This window comes from Aphelocoma coerulescens, chromosome 2 (assembly GCF_041296385.1).
Source record: "Aphelocoma coerulescens isolate FSJ_1873_10779 chromosome 2, UR_Acoe_1.0, whole genome shotgun sequence".
NCBI lineage: Eukaryota > Metazoa > Chordata > Aves > Passeriformes > Corvidae > Aphelocoma > Aphelocoma coerulescens.
Genome location: NC_091015.1, coordinates 64,493,790 through 64,517,104, shown reverse-complemented (window position 1 = coordinate 64,517,104; position 23,315 = coordinate 64,493,790). Strand labels below are relative to the sequence as shown.

Here is a 23,315-nt window from a genome sequence, read left to right as displayed (position 1 = left end):
GTATTCTCCATTACCACATAGAAACTTTAACTTAATCTAATGGAAAGTTATTTCAGTCCAGAGAAAAAGCAGCTGGTTGCTATATCTTTACTTTAAAAAGTTGTTTCATATTTTTATGAAGTGATAGTAGGTTGCATCACATTCTCAGTGGTATTATGCTGCATAAGATCTATGTGTGTCTTCTAAAGAAGAAAAAAGCATCAAATACCACTAAAAGGAATCTGTAAGCAGCTTAAAAAGCTGTATTTGTTTAAACAGCAATGTTATCTGAATTAGCTATAGATAGGCAAGCACAAGATAGTGCTTAAATTAGTCTGCATTGTTAAACTTTTTTAGTTTATTGGTTTAAAATTTTTTGTGAAATATGAGAACTGTCTTTAAGCCAAGCCTATGTTAATGAGAATAGGGTTGATTATAGTTTCACTTGCCGGTTCCTTTTAACACAGCGACAGAAGCCTGGCCTATTTTTTTCTAATTTTGTAGTTAGAATTTCCTGTGTTGTTTCTGTTTTAGGTGATAAAAACCTTAAATCCTTATGTTTGACTTCTTTATATTTTAAGATTGAAGATGCTGTTATATAGTGGTATTAATTCTCAAAATTTTATTCTTAGAGTCATGCTTACAATGAATCTCATAGTTCAAAGAAGAAAGTTGTTTATTTCCATAAAGGTTTATTGGTTAGTTTTCTAGTGTAATATTCATTATAAATATACTAAGTGTGTATCGTTACGGATAAATTTGTTAGCTTCCTGACATTTGCATAAATGTTTTTAGGAAAAAAGAAACCTCATTTTGATCAGATTCTGACCTCAATTTATGTTTGAAACTGTCTTCATATCAGTGCAATACCATCAATGGAATCAGCTGAATAGAAATCTTGTTCTGTTGGAGGCCTGGAAAAGGCTCTTGGAATTATTTAAAAGTGGCACTTCTGTGGATTAAAGTTTATTCAGTAGGGATGGAGATATGTGTTCTACTATTCCCACTTTGTCCCACATCAGAGAGTTAGGAACATTTTATATGTAGATGTACAGCAGATTGAATTTGCCATAGACCTTGATGTTAACCCAGTGATTTACTGAGAAAGGCATGTGGATTATTGCGATCTTGCAGAAACTATTCTAGAAAGTTTTGGTGTACAACATGTGAATATAGTGCCAATAAATGAAATATTTTGGATATAATTTTTCAGACAGTTTTTGGTGCTGATGAATTAGCAATTGCATTAGGGGTTGGGGTGTTAGGGACCAAGTCTGGAGAGCTGGCCAGAGTAATGACACGTACATTGATACGATTTGAGCATCGTTCTGCCTTTATTGTTCAACTATGCAAGCTTATATCTACTTTTGCAAAGATTCACGCCCAGTCCCTCTAGACGGCCCCTAATCCGCGGGGGAGCCGACCAGTGTATAACTTTGCCAAGGACTCTCAGGGCTGCCTGCAGCCAGGTGCTTTCAAGGCTTGCCTACAGCCAAGGGCCTGTTCAGGGGCTTTTCCTCAGCAACCCTGGGTTGTCCAGTCTTTCCAGGGATATCATATGCCCCTGTTCCACAAGGAATCCCTCTACATTGGGGAGGTCAGAACAGCAGTGGACATTTGTGTTGAGACTAGACTGAAGTAATTTTGTATTTACTTATTATTGTATTACAGCATTTCTCCATGTACTTTTGAGGTGCTATTTTCTTGTTCTCTTAGTTCCTAAACAAAGGAGTAGTGTGAATATTTCTGCTTTTTATTGCCTATTGAGATATGAAGTGCTGTATTCTGCAGGCACTACTTTTTGCCATGTTTTCGTCTGTCTGGTTTTTCTTTTTTGCATGTGTGTATGAATTTTTTGCCTCACATGTGAATGTATATTCAATTTGTGTAGAGAGTGTCAAAAATCAACAGAAATAAGCCAAATTATAATTGCTAGACTTTCACTATGTGCACTTGGTGTAAGGAATAGTGGTAGGGCACAGGCTAATGCTGGTGTCACATAAACATCCAGCCCCTATTCAATTATCAGGAATTTCTGTCATCCTGTCTCCCCAAAACGTTTTGATTTATGATGCTATCTAATGGAAAAAAGATAATGTAAATAACTGTACTAATTATTAGCAAGTCTTATCAGTTATGTTTTTCATTTATTTCTTACTACACTTGTCAGGCTTTTGGGGTTTTCTTATTTATTCTGGAGAAAAAATACCAAAATTTATTTTGTTTGAGCATGGCATTAGAAATACAGATAATGCTGATATACAGAGTACATAGTAGTTTGGGGGGTTTTATTCTTTACTTGCTTAAGAAAGTTATATGGATTTTGGGTCAACAGTAGGGAAAACTTCACAGCATTCTGCACAAGCTTGGGAGCTTGGGAGCACTTGGGCAATGTTAAGATAAAACTTCTGTTTGCAAGATCTACAAATGCAGCCTTTGTTTTCTCTCTTCTTTTCTTCCTCACCCCTCAGAGTGAAATTTACTATGATCAAAGAAATTATAGCAGCCTTGGATATAGTAAACCAGTTCCTTCCTACCATATTCGGGTCTGTCTCCTCTTTCTATATTAATTTCCTTATTTATATAAAATATGTATATGTGGGTTTCCTTACTTATGCCGTATGATGCTAACTTATTTCTCTATGACACTTCAAATTATTGCAGTTAAAAGTAGTTACAGTTGTATTTTTTGCTCGTAAGGGTTGTGTTTTATAAAATTAATGTATAACATGCAGGTTACTCTGCTCTGCATGTGAGGTTTTGAATTTAAAATAACTTGTTTCATGATTCTGTATGATATGCAGAAAACAACCAAGAGCTGTGACAGTTGCTCTTCCAAATTCCCATCTTCTAAAAACAACAAAAAAAGTCTTAAATGTTTAGCACCATTGCACTACTTTTTTTCCATCTAAACAACTAAACACTGATATGTCATGAGATGAGTAATATCTTCTGGTACCTGCAGCTACGGTCATGGGCAGGTTTAAATAACTAGCTAGAGGAAACTGATACGTTATTTGAAAACTACTTAATTTTTTGCACTCTTTTCCACAAATCTACTTGCAAGAATACTAGATAGCTTTAATAATCTTTAAATTGATTTCAAAGGTAACAGGTTTTTGTGGAGGCTCTTCCACTCTTTTCTGAAAGTTTCTGTCTACTACAGATAAGTTAAAATTCAGTATTTAAATCTTTAGAACTTTTGCAAAATATAGAGCAATAAATAAAAAAAAATTACATATGCAGAAAAAATATTTCTGATTTGTTCTGTTCTTCACATTATAGTCATCTTCTCTACACAGTGATCCAGCAGCACCAGCTAGGAGTTACAGGGTTAGTACAATGTAAAATAATATCTCTCTTATCTTTACATGTTTGAATGGCTCACAGAAATGTAAAATTACACTTTTCTTCATAGGTGTCTCCTTTAAACACTGGTTTGATGAGAAGTATCGGTTTGGTTTGTAAGCACCATTTGCATGGTTGCCTTAAACTTGTATTGTATGGCCATGAGGCTTGACAGTATTACATGTGCATTTTTTGGATATTTTTAGAGTTGAATTTGCTGTGTCTCATTTTCTGGAGGCATTAATTTTCTTAACATTGTTAAATTGCCTCCTTAAAGTATTTTAGTAGTTACCGTTTTACTGCTCTTTTTACAGACAAGCATAGAGCTGGTGAATGCAGCAATGATGTTGAAGAACACTGGGAGTAGAACAAGTTAATTCAAGCATACTAAGTAACAGCTGCATATATAATACTAGAAAAAGTATTTAAAGCAGTTAAGCATTTGGATAGAAAAGTCATCAGGAGATTACTGAAATTTGTGGTAAACACACCTTGAATACTTTTAAATAGGATGCCATATTTAAATTTAATAAACATACAAAAATGCAATAGCATGAAAACCTAATCTGCATCTTAACAAAATAAAAAGCTGGTAGTGCCTAAGAATGGCTAAGATAGGTCTACAAAAAATTATCTTTAAAAAGTGACATGCATGTCTGAAACTTTATGCCTTTTGCTGCTATAGTAGTTCAAATCCATCTTACACTGCCATTTAGAGACATGCTAAACCTATGTAAAAAATCATCAAATATTATGTAGTATTTTTAAGTAGTTAGATCTTTTTTTGCACTTGGATTGCAAACAGATGATTTACCTTTTTTGGCTTTGTGTATGTTCTCAAGAAAACGTTAGAAGACTCAATGAGAGAACAAGACCATAAAGACTCCTATTACATATAACTCTGATATACATATAATTCTAGTTTCTGCTAGAGGTTTCTTCATAGATAGGGGTGAAGCAGCATGAAACTGTAATTTTTTTTCTTTTTAAGTTGCATTGCTCAGAGCTGCTTTTATTATCCAGTGCATAAATAGATTCAGCCTTGCACCTTTAAACATCCTCTTTCAGGAAAATGTGCGTGGGTGAACACAGAATAAAACCGTTAAGTGTACAGCATAGCTTCAGTTCCCAGGGTGTGTTAAAACTTCTGCAGGCTTCAGAGCAGTTAAAACCAAACTGCAATTTAAATATTTAATTTAAGTATGCAAATAGTTAAGATTTGATTTTTTTTTTTTAACTATTTGGCTGTATTTCAAGGGAATTCTTTGAGTGACACATGGAAATAGACATGCTTAGTAGTAATAGTAAATGCTGCTGAGAATCTTTAAAAATTGTTTGTTTTATTAAAAAGTATGCTACTAACTGCGAATGCATAGATAGGGTAAAAGAGTACGTGACTGTGCATAGGAATTAGTGTATGAGTGTGGCATGATAATTGCTCAGACTGGATATAAATGGTACTTCATTCCTTCTTTCTCAGCCCTCGTTGTGTGGTGATGGATGACATAACTCAAATAGTTCTCGCACTCTTAGTGTAATAGGCCTTTGGTTGTTTATTGTCTTTTCTGCAGACAAAAATCTATGAAAGTTGTGAAAGTATCCTTCATAACTTTTCTTTAGCCATCTGAATACAGTTATTCTTCAAGAGCAAGCTCAGTCCGAAGTAGACCTGTGGTGAGCATTCCTATGCATGATTTGCTGAATGCTTTGATATGAACACATTAGCAATTATGAGTACATCCACTTGGGATGTTTTCACTGACCAACACACAGACTTGATTTTTCTGTTCCACATAAGAAGTTTTAATTTGTCAGAAATGTGATTTTTAGCAAGATGTAAATTTTCAGCAGTAAGACAGTAAGCTGTAGACAAAATAAGGAATTTGTTTTTCTAACTATCTTTTTAATGTTTGTAATAAACAACTAGTAACTGTAGTACATTGTTGGGGTTACCACCCTATGTCATGGTTGGAGTTACCACCCAGTATCCAAAATGAGAGAAATGAATTTCTGTACCTGTATTGTATTAAGTGTCATTCCAAAGTTGGCTTTTTGTGCTGCAAAGTGATTTTAAATGGTTTTATATTACTTCTCCCTCAGAACAATTGTCTAAGTTTCATTGATACATCTGCTCATTTGGCATGCTACACAAAACAAAAAAGTGATCAGTGTTCTAGTATGGGCTAAATTGAAATGTTCAGTCCTCTTTTAAATTTCATACATATTAACAGTGTCATAGGTACTAAACAAATAAAACCACATTTGTCAGAAACTAATGATTTTAGCTACAAGAGATATCAGAGTGAATTTTTGAGGGTGTAGGAAAAAGGTAATTTTACTATGCTTTATGAAGTTCTAAAACCTAACAGGTATTGACCTACATTTGTAATCTCCTGCACTATGAAAACACTACTTGTCTCCTTAGAGATTCATTTCTTAAAAGTATATACTTTTAGATATATAGGAATATATATATATCAGATCTCACTATGTATATGTTATACCAATAATGCCAAGGTAACATCCGCTCACACTAGTGAATGCTTAAGGGAGTTCAAAGTGTTTGTTTAATGAAATAATTCTGAAAAGCAGATGAGGTAAAAGTCTTACGAATAATTTAACATTCATTTCATACTGTTTCTGTGGCTTGTATTTTGGTTTTACTCTGAGTAATGCATTTGAAGTCAGCTTAGTACAGTCTGGAAATCAGAAGAGAAAGTAGGAGAGATGGAAAATTTGAGATACTGTGAGATACTTGTGAGATACTGTATGATGCTTCTCCATCTTAAAATGTATTGGTTTTGATGAACCCATTGGGAAAGATACTAGGAGTACAGAAAGTATAGAAGGAGGAACAGCAAGGTTTATCAGATATATGGACTTTTCAACAGCACAGAGAAGTGGATTTTGAATGAGAGACCAGTGTTGTTGTAGATTGTAGCCCAAGTTGTTTGTTCTTTTGCTGTAATCATAATAAATAAGAATTCTCTTCAGTATCTTTATACTTTGCGAAAGGCTAGCGAAATAGGAAAGTTTAGCCAAATTTCCAACTATCAAAATTTATCTGCCTAGTTACATTTAAAGAAAATTTGGATACTATTTTAAATATAGATGCAGCTTTATAGCTGGAAAATCTGTTGTCAGAGAAATAGAACATAGCATAGACAGCATATACAAATTCTGTAGTCCTAAAATAGCATAATCTGAGCCAGGTTTTCATCAGTAAACTGTTTTTTATATAACTGTTGTATATGTAACTTCTGGACATCTCACTGTCTTTTAATCAGAATGAGGCTACACATGCATCAAGTATAAAGAAATTTTTTTTTAAATGGTGGGAATTGGATAAGGACAATATATTTTCAAACTGTTCATATAAGGATTTCTTCTCCTATAATCACTTTCAAAACTAAATACAATGTTCACGATAACTTTCTGCCTTTTGAAGTAGAATATTGTCAGCAAGCTTATGATAAACCCACTCTTATTAAATACTGTGTTTTACATGCATAATGTTTCTCAGTTGAATATTTCACTTGAATTCCCATGGCAGATGTAATTGCTGTAATGAACTTAGATGTAGTTTGCCTTTTTTTACAAGCAATGTGTAGCACTAGCATTTTTTTCCCCACCTTTTTAGGTGCCTGTCTGACATACATCTTTGGGGAGTAATTTTACCTTCTAGTGTAAGACATCTTAAACTTATGACTGAGAAGCCCAGATTATAACTAGCACTGTTGGTTTTGTGTTGATTTGAAAAAAGACAACATTTGTAGAGAAAAATAAAAATTTTTATTTATCAACTTATATAATCTGTCTTTTATGATCTGCAAACTTTTTTTTAAGGTAATTTTTATAGTTTGTGTTTGATCCTAAATTAGTACTAAACCCTTTGGTATCTGGTTGCATGTTTTTTATATTACTCTGATTGAGGAAATTGAATCAATAATAAATGTTCATTGTTTTTAGTGCAATAATGGAGATTTAAGGTAGGATTTTTTGTTCTTTAATAAACTTTTGTTCATTCACTGGTGTCATCTTCAGTTCTCTTTTACCTACTCCTTATCTTTTGAAGTCCTCTGATTTTTCTGATCAAAGTGAAACTGCTGCTGACTATTTCAGTCGTTCCAGCCCCAGGGGAAGCATTGTTTTCGATGCAGATGACAGCCAAGTTTTGACTAGTGTGAGTGTAATGCTTTTATTTACACTGTGGTGAATATAGCAAATTTACTAACTATGGATTTTCTTCTCATACTCTGAAACAGTAAATACTTACATGAAAGCATTTTAAATTACTTAATTGCAAATAGGTTTATTGTGGGGTTGGGGCTGGTTTTTGTATAAAAGTGTACTGAGTGAATTTTTAAAAAGCATGCTGCTTTATTTTAAGGGAGATTTTGCCTGTTGCTAGAAGCATGTGACAAGTGTAACACTTCACATTTTTGTGTGTGTGCGATAAGCTTAGCAATCTCTTAAAGACCCAAACATTTTATATTTTTTTCTTATGGAAATTAACAATGCTAAGGGGTTTTGGGTACTTTTGGAATACTATTACTTCTTTAAGTGACAAAAATACTTAAAACTGTGCCCACATTAATGCATTTTAGTGTTCATTCATCCCGTATGAGATTTTGTCAGGATCCATTACTGAAGCACTCCTTGTTTGCTATGCACTTGTACTGAATCCCATGTCAATCAACAGATCATGTTACAGGAAAATTACCATGGTGGTTTTCCTGTGCATCTCCCTTTAGGCTGAACATTGTTTATACCAAACCTAGCCACCTTCTTTTGCTGCTGTAAGTTCTAAAAATTCTTTTTACTTGCAGTCAAAAATTTGTGTTTAATAGCATGGAGAAGAAAGGGAAATTTCTGTTCTTAGGTATATCTTTTGAAATAGCAGTCAGGGTTAGCACATGCAGTAGGTAGGCAGAGAGGCTGAGAGCACCTGTGTTTGTTGAGCAAAAGGAATGCTGTGTGTTGATCAGCAGTGTGTAAGTGCTTGCTTAAGTGAGAGCTAAAGTCTTCGTACCCTTGCCAAGCAGTGCAACAAGGGCCAGCAACTTCACGCTGCAGTTTAGGAGTTCAGATGAGACATTCCAAGAAGCTCCACAAGGAGGTTATTGTTGCAGTCTGTCAGGTTACTGCAAGGCTGGAGAGCCTCTGTGTTCAGGAGCTGGTGAGACTTAGCTAGATCAAGACACAGCTGTCCTGGACTGTTGGCTGTGGTTCTGCTTTAAATGGGAGACTGAGAGGTAGAGTACTCCTGCAACCACTTTCTGTGACTTTGCATTTAGATGATACTTTAATACAGTTATAGTGCTATATAAATTGTAATAATTCGTGTTATTTATGACCTGTACATTCTCAAATCAGGAGAGACTAATCATTTATCCAGCTTAAACTTAACCTTTTTTTCCCCATAATAAAACTGACTTTCTGAAATTAAAGCTCTGCTAAAAGAAATATGGAGGCTGAGACTGGCAGTTATGCTACCTTCTCAGTTGCTTGTGTTATCATCATCATTATGTGTTAATAGATTCCAAATTTATATTTTTATTTAGGTTAGTCTAAATGTGTCAGATCAGTTGGATTCTTCACATCGTTTTATAGTCATACTGGTGACAAATATTTACAATATGTAATTTCAGTACATCATTGGAGGTGGTGAATTTCTCAGGAAGAAGCAATGTTGCTTTTATAGAGACCACAGTAGGAGGGAAAAAGAAAGATCTTATAAAGTAGTGTTTGTTTCTTCTGTGATTGCAGTAGGCTGCCAAAACTCTTTTCTCTGGCATGGAGAAAAACAGGTGTTCTTTGAGAAGCAGGATAACATGAGATACCATACTAAATGCATGTCTAATACCACATATTTTGATTCATAGAAATGTAGAAAAAGTGGACATCTACAATATAATTTTGCAGTAGCAGAATTTCCTAAGTAGGAAGGAAGTGTGGTAGTTCTTTTACTTAGTCTTCAGTACATAAAATATTAATTGAAATTATTTTATAGGTTGCTTTTACTTAGTATGCTTTAGTTATAGGCTCTTACCTGAACCGATTTTATTGTGATGTAATTGCAGGTTTCACTAAAGAGATTGAAAGTACAAATGTGTTTTCTATTGATTAGAATAGACAGAAGTGCATGTCACACTGCTGTCACTGACTGCCTTAAGTGTACTTGCATGAAGCTTTGCATCTGTTATGCCACCAAGTGTTGTAGTGATTACTCTGTTGAAATTCAAAATAGTAAAACATGTTTTGTTGTTCTGTATTGGTAATGACTTTTTAAAAACTTTAAAGAAAGTTTCTGGCTTTTTCTTTACAAGCAGTCATTTATTTTGCAATTGAGGTAAAAACTACTTTTTTAGGCTGAATATTGTTTTTCCTGTTTTTCCTTTGCTAACATCTGGAATTTTTTTAATTGTTTCATTTTTAAATATTTTTGAACGAAAGATGCTGATTCAGTAGTCTCTTATTACAAAAGGTAATCATGTTCCCTATTCTCTTTCAGCTGGAAGAAAAGAGTGAAAAATCACATTCAGAAATATTTTCAAGGGTAAGAGTTTTTAATTCAAGAAGTACTTAAAGTCAGTGTTCATCCACAAATTCGCAAGTGTTGAAATAGTTCAAAAAGTATAAATGCTGTGTATTTTCCGTCAAGGTTAGCTTGCAAAGATATTTTTAGATACACTTTTTATTGCCCAAAATTAATGCTTTGTGCGTTTTATTTTTTGAGGAAAAAAAATTAATCTTTAGTTTACTTTTGGCCAGTAATAATTTTCTATACAATTTATTTTTCATGTGAGAAATACTTAACAGGAAAGGCTAAAATTTAAGAGGCTAAGGCTATAAAAATCCATATGGTATGGTATATGTTCATTGTAGGCTTTCTTCTGAATCCTGGATGGCAGAAATCATAATTTTTAGTAATATTGTAAATGTCTATAATATTTCAGAACTAATAGCTATCTTATGAATGTCTTCTGGACAGATGACTCAAAATTGTAATGTTCTGATACACTAAGTCATCAAGAGACCAATATTTTACCAAGAAAAACACAAGTGCTGGAAATTAAGCAATGGAAAACACTGTCTGTAAGCTAATATTAAGAAAACCAAGAGAGAAAACTCTTCTGTGACTGTGAAGAAATTTACAGAGTATTATCAAGTATACCAGAAATAGCCATATGATTCCTGATACAATGTTTTTCCCTTTTTTTAAGCCTTCATCTCGCAACTCAGTAAGTGCAACTCCTTTGAGTGGCAACTCATCTAGGAGAGGAAGTGGAGATGCAAGTAGTCTGGTGGATCCTGATGCCTCCCTCAGTGAATTACGGGTAAATTGCATTTTCAGAGAATTTGGAGCTAGTTGAAGTAGGAAGATTGTTTTTAAATACAGAACATGTCTAATAATAAGAAAATGTTATGAGGATGTAATTTGCAATCATGAAGGATTTCTTTACTTTCTTGGTAATTTATCTTGGTATTTTTTGTGCTCAAAATTATTGTTTAAGAGTTCAGGTTATTAAGATAAGACTTTTTAATGTCAAATGACCTATCTGAGATGGCTTGGAGTCAGGGTTATAAAAAAACCCTTAATTTCCATCAAGTTGCTGTGAATTAATTATAATTTCTGGGAATTGTTGCAGGCTTTGTTTTGACAGAAGTGCATGTAAACCTTTTAATGCTTTTTTGACTTTAAATTATTTCCCCATACTTCTTATGCAATGGTTCATTCCTATGTCCTGCAGGATATCTATGATCTTAAGGACCAGATACATGATGTAGAAGGGAGATACATACAGGGACTTAAAGAATTAAAGGTATCAGGGCTCCTCCCAAGCATGCATTCTGAATGGGTGTTTCTGGGTAATGGAGTTATCACTGGTTTCACTAACATACAGTGGCTTCACTAACAAATTTTAGAATTTCTTTAAAGCATGTCTCTAATTTTTAATGCATGAAGAGCATCAGCTTAAAATGTACATGAGATTGCATATGTTCACTGTTTCATTAATGTTAGAAGTATTAAACTTTGGTATTTTTATGTATATAGGTGTTATCTGATAATGAGATATTCAGTTTATATTTTTAGAGGTTTGTTAGCAAATAAACAGATATACAAAATAATTACTAGGTATCAAATGGGGAACAAAGAAATGGGAGGTAATTACAGCAAAGAACTTAAGAATTAGTCTTCCAAGTTTCAGCAAGTATTTCATATTATAAAGCAAAACCAAAATAATAATTTTGAAAGATGTACTGCAATTAATTTGGGTAGACATATTGCTTGCAGGAGAAAATTAATTTTGTTTTAATTCTTTACCCTTAAAAAAGAACTTCTATTTATGCTTATGGTTTATATTCCCATTATTTTCTCTAAACCACAGGTTGTTTTTTTCAGCATTAGATTAATGAGTGCTAAGAAAACTTTCCTGTCTGACAATCTAGCATGCACTGTGGTAGTCACATCCCCACCACCCCAGACTTTCACTGCTGGGAGTGAAACCCCTGTGAGTCACCCAGTGAGTGAATGGGTGCTGCGCTAGACTGGCTACACACACCATTCTCACACTGTCAGTCAAGGTCTCTTTGACTCAGCCGTAGGTTTCCCATAACAGAGCCTCAGACGTCTGATTTCTCTAAGTACTTCAATCATGGCACAGTCACACATAACCAACTTGAGATCAAGCTGGGTGCTGCCAAGGAGGGACCCTGAACCAAACAGTCCCTGGACTTTTGTATCCGCAGTCCGTGCACACAGTAGTCTGGGGTCTTCTGCTGAGCCATTGGCTCCTGCTGTATCTCTGAGTGGCTGGTCACCTGGCTGGTGCCACAGGTTCCCATGCCCTTTGTTGTGCAAAGGGTCAGTGCCAGATCACTGCTCTTGCTGGGAACTCCAGCCATTTCCCCACACACAGGGTGCAATCTGCAGTTTGCACTGCAGCAGCACACTGAACTACATGGACTAGGTGTAGTCTTCCACGTGAGATTTGTCTGTATTTTGACTTGTTTAAACTAGTCTGTAGGTGTTTCTTTTATACATTTCCACACAATTAACAGCATAGTAAATTTAAAATAATCATACTTTTTCGCTGTTTTGTATTGAAGGGAAATGGAATTCAACAAGTTATGGGGCTTACAAATCTTGTTCAGGATATTTGTTCTGTTCTCTTTCCTGTTGTCTAATTGTGAATTGTTTCATGTAAAACTAAGGAGAACTTTTCATATTTGTTTTATATCAATATAGAGACTGAATTGAATGAATGCTTCTTGTATTAGAGCATGTAACAGTGATGTATTTATCAGCTTCCTTGAATTTCTTCAACAATTTATTAGATTATGTAGTAAGGGGAAAATATGTAATATGAGCTGTTTAGTGTAAGCAAAAATATTACCTCTTTAAAGAATAACTTTACCTTTAAAAGTAACTTTCAACCTAATAGCAATATGCTCAGATGTAGTATGTTTTGGTTTAGTTATATTGCCATATGACTATTAAAAGGACTTCAAAGAGTAGTAGATTACAAGATTATTAGACAGAGACATATGAGACACAGATGGAGTGTAATGTGAAACTGCTTCATATATTCAAAATGTATCTATCTATGTCACAGTGACCACCACTGACCACTGCCCAGGCTAGCCCCTGCGGTGTGCAACTGAAGTGGGAAGCAGCTGGAGGCTCTTGGCTTTAAAGCTGCTCCTTAGGAGTTCAACTCTGCCCAGGGGAGCTGAAGCTCCAGGCACAGTGGCTGTCAGCAGTCCAGACGAGGGAGAGGATAAAAAGTAGCAAGGAGGCTTGCCACAGGGGGCAATGCAAGTTTATGGGAGACAACTCACAGGAGACAAGCCCCAAACTGCTCCAGGGAACCTCTTATAAAGGGAGGTGTTACAATGGGGATGGCTTAACTGGGGACCGATAGAAATCCCTAAGGGAGGGATATGGACGAGGATAGACATTTCCATGGGCCAATAGCCTCAAGGGGAGAAGGGAAAGGGATCACATGCCCCAAATGGGGCATCGAGGTTTAGGGGATTTCCAAAGGGGGAGGTCTCTAGAGGGGTAGGGTCTCGGGGGATTGATGGGGACCATATAAGGGTAAACCGGGAGGTTTCAGGTGATGGACACTGAACCTTTGGGAACAACAGGAGGGGTTTGGGTGATTGATAGGGAAAGAGCTAGAACAAGGGGAGGAGAACAACCATGTAGGGAGCACCGGGGGAGCGGCTTGGGTCTGGGGCAAACCAACTGGGAATAGGAGTGGGAAAGGTAGGGATGTACCATTGGGGTACAGAAAACTTGTATAAAAATACAATAAAGGCATCGCATCACCACAGATCTAACTCTCACGCCTTTATGTGTTTGTCAGCATCTCATGACTACTGTTCTGACTCATGGCTAATGGATTATTATTTATTGTAATCCATTACAGTTACCAAAGAGCGCAGTGTGCAATAGTAAGATCTTCATCTATGCTTGGCTTTCAGAATTGAACTGCATTTTGATGTTATTGTTAATACTGAGTAATACGTTCCTAAGTTAATTCTCATTCCATAGAGATTCTTTAGGGAACCTTTTTTTTAATTAGGAAGGTACTGCCTTTTTCTCAACTTGTACTTGATCAGTTTTGGTTTTTGTATGTTATAGGAGAGTTACTAGGATACCTGCATTTACACTACGTTTAAATGTTAGGGTTTTTGGTTGGTTGGTTGGATTTTTTCCAGTAGTTGACTAATGGGGATTTGTAATCACACTACCTTGTGAGCTCTCTGGTTGCCCTTATGCTGATAAAAGTGTGGGTTTTACCTGGCTACAAATATGCTGGGTGTCAGCAGAATAAACTCTAATGTGGCTAGTTCTGGTTTAGTTAGGTCTTCAAATTTTTCCTATCTCAGTTTGATTCAATTTTGTTGCTTCTTTGTATATTTCTTTGCATCAACTGGAAAGGAATCCTGTTTCTTTCCTCAAAACTTTTCTTTTATGCTTTTAACAATGCACTCTCTTGATGTCTTTTGGCTTGAATCATCTTGTTCTAGCCAAGCAAGCTAATTTTTATAGCACTTTGACTTTACTGAAAAGTTGTGGGTGGTATTTCTTCATATCTTTAGGTTATATGCAGAGCCTTATCTATTTTCATTCCATCCCATTCCCACTGCTTCTTCCTTAAAAATCCTACAGCCTCCTTCAAGTGTTTCAGAAATTATTTCAAGTCAAACTGGAAGACTTTGTGAAACTACGTGGAATTCTTGAACCATGGGGAACATGTATAATACTTGAAAAGAAGACAGTTGCAAAGAACTCTTTGCAATGTTTCAGTTTTTTTAACCTGTTAAGAGACTTTGACATAATTTAGCTTCTCTCTCAGAAGCAGTTTTCACTCTTTAGTATCCAAATCAATTTATTCCTCTTCTGTAACTGCAGATTCACCCTCCTCTCTCCCTGCCATGACTTTTTTGATTAATGACATTCTAATACAATGTTTTAACTCCCAACCTAGTCTTGTCTTTAAGGCTGGAGTCCTGGAACATGTGGCATACAGTAAGAGGCTGAGAAAATAGACATTGATAAGTCTGGGAGGAGTTGTTGGCAATATTGTTCCTGTTTTCAGCATGTCTGATAGGAGGCTGTGGAGAATAGAGGGCAGACTTCTTTGCAAGGGAAATATGCAACAGACAAAAGTTGTGTTGTAAGAGTAGAAATTCCAATTAGAAAAAAGAGTTTTCACAAGGAAAGTAAACACTGGTGCAGGTCATCCAGCAAGGTTGACCATCTGCAGTCTAGATTTCTGGAGATACTTAAAATGGAGATGAGCTGTGACCAGCCTTATCTTGGTTGACCCTCTTTAGTTAGGACACTGGACCAGATGACATTCTGAGATCTCTGCCAACCTAAATTACTACATGACTCCAGTCACCACATTCACAGAAATAATCAAATCAGACTTTTGTTCCTAGTTGCATTATTTTTTTGGTTATATTTCATATTTCCCTGTGAAATTACTATAGCATTCATTATAATCCTAATATTTTCCTTTTTTTTTACTCTAAACTGGATTATTCTTTGAAAATCTTTAGGTTTGCTGTCTCTAGTATTTTGTTTTGCCAATCTTTACAAGCTTTGTCATATTTACAGCATCTAAAAAAAAATTGTTTTCTCTGGTTTTAATCTTCAGAATTACTTGCATGCAGTTACGTTTATATTTTTTCATTTTTTTCTTTTTTCTTATCCTGAGTCATCTTTGCTGTTTGCTACTACCCAGATGATAATGGTATTTTCTTATATTTTCACAACTTACACTGTTTTGTCTCTTCTGATCGGTAGTTATTTTTTCTGGGGTTTCAAAAAATTGCATTTTGCCAGCAGAAAATTCCAGAATTCAGTGAACGGAATAGAAATGTATAAATACATGTGATTATGATAAAATTATAAAAGGTAAAATACCTACTCTAAGGACAGCTTTCCCAGACTGGAGATTTACAACATGAAATAGGGTTTGGGGATAGGGATGTTTTTTACTTTCTTATAGCAGAATATTGAACTGTGACTTGGTATTTCTAAAAAGATATGACTGTAATTCCAAAGCAAAAATGATTGCCTAATTTTACTGTTTAACAGATAGCAGTCTTCAGTATTTTCTTAGAAAACTTAGATTGTTGGCACCTTCTCTCTTAATATCTTAATTTTAGTGTTCTGTTTTCCAGAAAACCCAAGCTTCATGCCTTTTCTGTGCTAGTGCTTCTACTGTCATAATACAAATAACTAAAAATGGAGATAATGCTACTTACGCCTTCAAGGAACAGATTACATGAAGTACAAGGTGATTTGTAGTAGGGCATAGATCTACTTTGTCCAGGGATTGGCATAATAGTTCTGTTCCAATTCTATAATTAGGACTCTGAAAATCAATTTTTATTATTTTTAAATCATAGAATGTTAAGGGGTTGGAATGGACCTTCAAGATCATATAGTCTTGTAGTGGGTTCTGTTCGGAAACCGGGCAGAAACACCAGTTAAGTGTAGTGGTTTGGTTCAAAATATCCATTACTTATTTCCTTCTGTGAGATAAGAATTAGGAGAAAGCAAAGCAGGCACAAAACTTAAAAGAATATAAAGAAGTTTAACAGACCTCAAAGAAAGAAAAAAGTCAGACTAAACCTTCAGAACACTTCTCCTCCCCCCACCTTTCTCCCTTCTCCCACTGACAATGTAAAAAGACAACCCTTGAGATTTTCAGGCAGTTTACCACCTCTATAATAATCTTTTCCAGTTCACTTAGGGAAAGGAGTCTCTCTTGCTCATGCTATGGAGACATCTCCACAAGAACTTCTCTCATGGCTTTAATGTCACAGCGAGACAGCTGCCCGGGTTGGTTCTCTACTCGGATGTGGAAGTCCCTTCCCTCGACTTACAGCTTTCCCCACAACTGTTTGCAAGGATCCAATCTTGAGCTAATGGGGTACCATTTTAAGGATGAGCTGTTCAGAAACGAAGGTTCTCTTCACCTATCTCAGGGAGCATCTTCATCTCCAGGAACAGAGGTCTTCTCCCTCCCTGGGAGAAAGGGTCCTCATAATTTTCATCTCTCTGTTCAAGCTTCTCATCAAATAACAGCTATTTCAACATTTGCTTATTTCAGCACAGGTACTTTTGCTCACAGTTACAGTCATTTGCTTGTTTCAGCACAGGTACTTTTGCTCACAATTGCAGTTTGAACGCTCCACCCCCCCATGCTTTATGAAATTACAGCGGGTACTCTGATGTATCACAGTCCATCACCATAGCTTTACAACAGAATGTCAGCTTCTAGGCTTGAAGCATCTCCTCTTTCTCCTCCCTCAGGGTTTCAGCTCTTCCTTCTTCACTGACTTTGGTGTATCTATGGTGTTCTCTTCACTTGCCTCCACCTTCCCTCTAACTCGGGAGAGGATTGATGTCTGCAGGCTTCATCTGTTCTGGAGGAAACTTACAGCACTAACAAAGGGTTAATGTCACCCGGCCCCGCAGCTGGAATTCGCTTATCGCTCTTGGTCACATGATCTTTTCCGGGCAGCGGCCTCAGATGAATCTTCGGCTACACTGGAGGGGGGGAAAGCGAGGGGGGGAAATCGGGGCCGCGCCGCCTGCATGGAGCAGAGCTGTGGGGCTGGCCCGCACTGAGGGGCTGCGGGTGGAACAGGGCCGCACGGCTCCAGGATAACTGTCTCTCGGCCTGGCCCGGGCCGAGCAGGGCCCGGCCCGGCCCCGCTGGGCTGCACAGGCCCCCCAGTTAGCTGTCCAAAAGCTGGAAGCAAGAGAGCTTTCCCGGGTTTTGTTCGTTCTTAAGTGTGGATCACAGAGGCGTGTCAAGCTTCTTAAGTGGCTTAAAAAAGTTGCCAGTATTCAAACTAGCCAGTTGATTGGTTCTGTCAAGGCTAGAGGAAGTTGTAAGCACCTATTTGCAAAGAATCACTTCCGAGGCTGATGAAGATCTCTAAGAAAAAACCCAAACTATACTAAACCACGACAAGTCCCAACCCCCATGTAATGCATATTGAAATAATGGCATGCTTTAAAGTGCCTGGAGTGATAGTTGTTCTAAGTATTTAAATGGTTGACATTTGTTACAGCTCTGAGAAAAAAACCCATGTATAACTAAAAATAGGATAAAATGGTAAATGGGGGAGATTTGTGTAAGAGGCTATATAGCAAGGTATATATACACCTTTAAGTGGAAAATCAAGTATGTGAATCTTTACATGCTTTTAAAAAGAATCTTAGTAAAAAAAACGAAGATAAAAATATCTGTTAAAATAGCAAATCCTTATTACTGGAATAATGTGGCTATCTTAAAATTTTGAATCTAAGGTCATAGGACACTACTTAAATAATGAGCATTAAGTTAAAGCTACTCTTGGAATTATTTTTGTGATCTCTTTTACTGATTTAATTGTCCAAGTCCTCTCAGATTTGTTGCCTCATTCTGAACTGTTTTCTCATGCATGCCTTGAGAATATGTGATACTACTACTAGATACGTTGTATTCACTAGAAGGTGAAGCTGTGATATTACTACTGTATTCCTGTGAGTTGTGCTGAATGTGGCAGAGTAGAAAATGTGAGTGGAATATTATCTTGTATTTTTCATGCTTTTGTAGTGATAACTTTTCATTGTTGTGTATGACCTAAATTGAATAATGGATCTGAACTGTGACTGGTATCTCTAAAGAATGTATTTCAGAAACAAAAATGGTTGCATAATTTAACCGTCTAACATCTCATTCTTTAACATTATGGTGGTATTTTAACCTTATAACAATGCATCGAAAAGTTAGACTAATGTAAACTTTTCTGCTATCTGTAGGATTCACTAGCTGAAATTGAAGAGAAGTACAAGAAAGCTATGGTTTCAAATGCTCAACTAGACAATGAGAAAAACAACTTGGTTTACCAAGTGGATACTTTAAAGGATGTTATTGAGGAGAAAGAAGAACAGATAGCAGAGTTCTATAGGGAGAATGAAGAGAAGTCAAAGGTATTTTTTTTTCTAATTATAAACTACAGAAATCTGGACTACTTAGTAAGAACAGCTGTAAACATTCAGAGTAGCTTTACTTGTTAGTATTGGGCTTAAGTCTTTATGGCATCTTTTCTCTCTACAGTTTATTAAATAAAATCTTCTGCATAGTAAGTATTCTGGACAACTTATCTAGACCAGTGATACAGTGATTTTTTTTAACTGCTTGGTAGGTATAATTTCTCAAATCCTTGCAGTAATCTCTTACATAACTCAAAATAAATATAAATAATGGATTTATTTAATACAGGAATTGGAAAGACAGAAACACACCTGCAGTGTTCTGCAGCATAAGCTGGATGAATTTAAAGAGGGCCTTCGACAGAGGGATGAATTGATAGAGGTATGTTCATATGAGTGTATGATAGAACCTGTGCAAATAAATATGGTGTAAGATTTGAATGAGAATCATACAGAAAATAGGATTAAACATAATCTTGCATTTTTAAGAAAGAATTTATCTTGTTTTAGTGGGTAGAAGTTAAGCTACTGATCCTCCTAAATTTATGAGAATGTCTCTGCAAGGTTTTCAAATGTATTACACCTTGCAAAACCTTTAATTCTCGGTTCTCTCATGAATGCTCAGAATTGTGGTTCTCTCATGAATGTTCCATATATATTTCTTTGCTGTGAGGGCAGAAGTTATATTTGTGTGGCCAAAAATGTTTTTGCATAGCTAGAAGTTCTGATGTGTGGATAGTACCAAATGTTATTCTTTGCTTTTCCCAGAAGTTTCCATTTCAGTTATTTCAGATTTTTATATCAACTGAAGTTTGCCGTAGTGAATATTTGTTTGCCTACCAGTCAAGCATAATACACAGCAATAGTGGTCAGCATGTTATTGGGTCGAAACCATGTTGCTGGGTGTGCAGTATGTTCTTTTCCCCTCTCACCCTGTTCTTTTTCCCCTTTTCCCTTTTATTCTGGAAACAAACCCACCCACCGTGAAATCCCAGAGTTATTATCAGTCTTAATTTTAAAATGGTCCACAAAGAGATATATATATACATACATACAAATATATCTTGTCAGCAGTATGTGGGTGTCCATTTCCCAATGATTTTAGTTGGAAGCTGTAGTTCAATTATTACATAATTTTCCCACTGTCTCTTCATTTCAGTAAAAATTGATGATCATTAAGTGTATAAGCCGAAGTTTCCACTGTGATTTTCAAAAGCTGTGTAATAGTCATTGATCCTTTATTTCTGCACTATACTCTTGTGCTCTCTAGGGGGTAGTACTGAAACTCCAAAAGGTTTCTGAAAAGTCCCAGTTCTGTTTTGGAAGTACTATGCTTCATGAACTGGACTTGGTATGACTTACTAGCAGAAGAAAAGGATTAAGATTACCCTAAGTATCAGCATTTTGAGTCAGATAAATGCTGACAAGCAAAAAACCTTTAAAAATTCTGTTGTAGCTCTGTTGCTTGCTCTAAGTTATCTTTGACTTTGCTGACAATTAAAGAACAACTTAGCATGTTCTTTTTTGGGGTTTTGGTAGGGTTTTAAGTATATGAACCAAGAATATACAGCAGATGTGTCTGGAGTGTTTGCTTTGGTAGAATGTAGCATGTGTCAAATATTCACAAATACATCCAGTTCCTTTGAAGGTTTGACCTATATTTACCACTTATTTGTGTCGTTTCCCCATCTATTAACACTAACAGGACATCTAGCTGAAGCCATGTAGCTTTTTGCAGAAAGACATTGTCTTCATTCCCAGATGTAAAATCAAGTTCACTCATTAAGAGGGAAAAAAATTGTCTCTAGCCCGTAAAATTCTTATGTCATCTTCATAGCTAAGACTTTAATTATGTTTGCAGGGCAAGCAGCAAAATGCAGGGATAGTCAGCTAAAAGAATAGGAATATACTTGATAGGTATTCATATAATATCAGAGAGCACTCAGCAGTTGTCTTTCGCTTCCTGGATGTTTGATTCAAACTCCCTTCTTTATACTTTCAAGATTATTTTATTTTGTAAAACATTTATAAAACAAATTGTTAACATTAGTATTCACTTCCAAAGGGGACTTGAAGGTATCTGGAAATTACAGCAGAGTAATTGTTCCTATCCACAGACTGCAGTGGGAACAGTCACTGAGGGAGCTGGGGTTGTTTAGCCTGGAGAAAAGGAGACTCAGAGGTGACCTTATCACTCTCTACCACTTCCTGAAGGGTGGTGGGGGTTGGTCTCTTTCTCCAGGGAGCAACTGACAGAGCGAGAGGACACAGTCTTAAGCTGTGCCAAGGGAAATAAAGGTTGGATATTAGGAAAAGGTTTTTCATGGAAAGAGTGGTTAAATACTGGAATTGTCTGCCTGGGGAGATGGTGGAGTCACCATCCCTGGATGTGTTTAAAAAAAGATTGGACATGGCACTTGACGCCATGGCTTAGTTGAGCTTAGGGCATCGGTTGGACTCAATCTTGAAGGTCTCTTCCAACCTAGTGATTCTGTGATTCTGTAAAGAAAAGTAACTCTAGCTGGATTAAGTTTTCCCAACAACATTCCTTGAATAGAATTAAATACCATTCTCTTGCATGAATTAATGAGAAATATATTACGTTAAACTGCACACTGTTTCTGTAACTTCATGCTCATAAACTCTTTGGTTGACTTTTATTACTTAGTTTCCTTTATCTATTTTAATGTTTGGGATTTTTTTTTCCATTTCCTTACTTCTCTTTCCTCTTTTATTCTTCCCTCATCCTATTTACCACAGGAGAATCAACGTATGCAGGAGAATATAGACTCCATAACCAAAGAAGTGTTTGATCTCCAGGAGACAATTAATTGGAAAGATAAAAAAATAGGGGTATGAATCAAATGTGGGAGGAAAGTATTTTTTTAATTTAGAAGTAGATGGATGCCCTCTACACCCCAAGGAATGCTGTGTACTCCAAAGAAATTAAGGCCACTCCCACCTTAAATGCATAAAATGTTTTGCAGTCTTTCTCTTCAGAAAATGAGCCACACTTTACTTGCATAATGATAAGTAGTACTAATTAAATCTTTAACATGAACTGTTACACGTACAATTTTACAGTTTTTTTACAAAATTTTTAATGGCATGCCTAGTGGTAAAAAATAGGATCTTGAATTGACTTCTGTGACCAACTTGCTCATTCCCGTATTATGCTTCTGATCCTTGCAGGATTGGTTAGCTTAGATGTAACACTGAACCAAGCTGGTTTTGTGATACGACACACGAAATACTTTGGGAATTGAGAGTTGTGATTGAAACAATGGTTGTAGGTGACCTTTTGAGGAGCATCTGTAGGGCTCCTATATAGGAAGAAAGGTGGTACAGGAAGAACTGTGCTGATACTATGCAGCTAATGTAGGTCAGGCAGGGTTTTTCAGCTTCGCTTCTGGGCAGTGCAGAAGTCGTAGAGCTGAGTCAGACTGACCCTCAGTGATCACTACATGGCTCTGAACTTGCAGCTGTTCTGGGACACAAGTACATTGCCTGGTGGCAATAGGGAGTTAATTGGAAAGTCTTTAAAGAGGAATTGTCTGCCTCTTAACAGATCAAGGGGTCATTTCTCTCTACCCGAATTTTACACCATCTTTCAATATACGCAGATTTCTTTGAAAATTGTTTTATTTGCTGGAGTTCAAGTCACTTTGAAAAGTTGCCTTTTTAACTGATGGTGCCCAGTTCAAAAGCTATGCTGTCTTAAATTTTTTTCATGTTTCAGTCTTTCTCTTCCATCATAAAAAAATGTCAACATTCTAAAGTTTTCTGAACATTTTTCTGAAAGCTTTTTATCTTTAATTTACCCTATTCTTTCCATACTTATTTCTCACATTTGTATACTGGACTGTCTCAATTTGTGCAATATTTTTGTGCTCTTTCAAATACATTGCCAGAGTTAGTACAAGCATATCCCATATTCAAATATAGCCAGAATGACAAGAAGGATAGATATATTTTCCTTTAGCCAAAATTGCCCTGCCAGTTTGTGTTCTTATGAACACCAAAGCTGGTTATTTTTCTAGTTAGATTTTTTTTTAACTCTCAGAACTGAAGCCTCTTAGATATGAAAGTATAAAAATGCTGTTCTTTCTCATATCTATAAAAATTTACATACTTTTCTAGCTCATAGTTTTTGAGCCTTTCTCCCTCCTGCTGAGCAGCTTTGCTAATTTTTACCTATTCTAGCTTTAGAAGTCTCTGAGAAGCTTCACAGTGTAGCTTATAACTGGAATTGTAACCTAATTTTACAATGTATTCAAGACTTTTTAGCTGTTTTAGAGAAAGAAAGGGAGGCAAACAGAACAAAAATAGCACAAGTTTGTTTTACACCTGCCTTCTTATGTTGTCCTGTTTCTACAGTGATTGAAATTTGTGGTTATATTTGATCTTAGATCAGTTTGAGGATACTGAGTTATAGCTTTGGGTAATACTCCTGAAATATACAGTTATT

The 23,315-nt window shown here is 36.0% G+C and overlaps 1 protein-coding gene across 7 annotated transcripts in view; it reads left to right on the top strand.

Moving 5' to 3' along the window:
- LRRFIP2 (LRR binding FLII interacting protein 2) overlaps positions 1-23,315 on the top strand; it is a 61,689-nt gene that overhangs the window by 29,067 nt on the left and 9,307 nt on the right. For 2 of the 7 annotated variants that reach the window (XM_069007829.1, XM_069007831.1), the window contains 10 exons: positions 2,451-2,525; positions 3,265-3,312; positions 4,948-5,001; positions 7,403-7,510; positions 9,842-9,886; positions 10,554-10,667; positions 11,082-11,153; positions 18,674-18,844; positions 19,137-19,229; positions 21,608-21,700. In XM_069007829.1, the coding sequence (XP_068863930.1) occupies positions 2,451-2,525; positions 3,265-3,312; positions 4,948-5,001; positions 7,403-7,510; positions 9,842-9,886; positions 10,554-10,667; positions 11,082-11,153; positions 18,674-18,844; positions 19,137-19,229; positions 21,608-21,700 (873 nt within the window). The remainder of the gene's footprint in view (positions 1-2,450; positions 2,526-3,264; positions 3,313-4,947; positions 5,002-7,402; positions 7,511-9,841; positions 9,887-10,553; positions 10,668-11,081; positions 11,154-18,673; positions 18,845-19,136; positions 19,230-21,607; positions 21,701-23,315) is intronic. The other 5 variants (XM_069007833.1, XM_069007830.1, XM_069007835.1 and 2 more) reach the window with 4 other exon arrangements.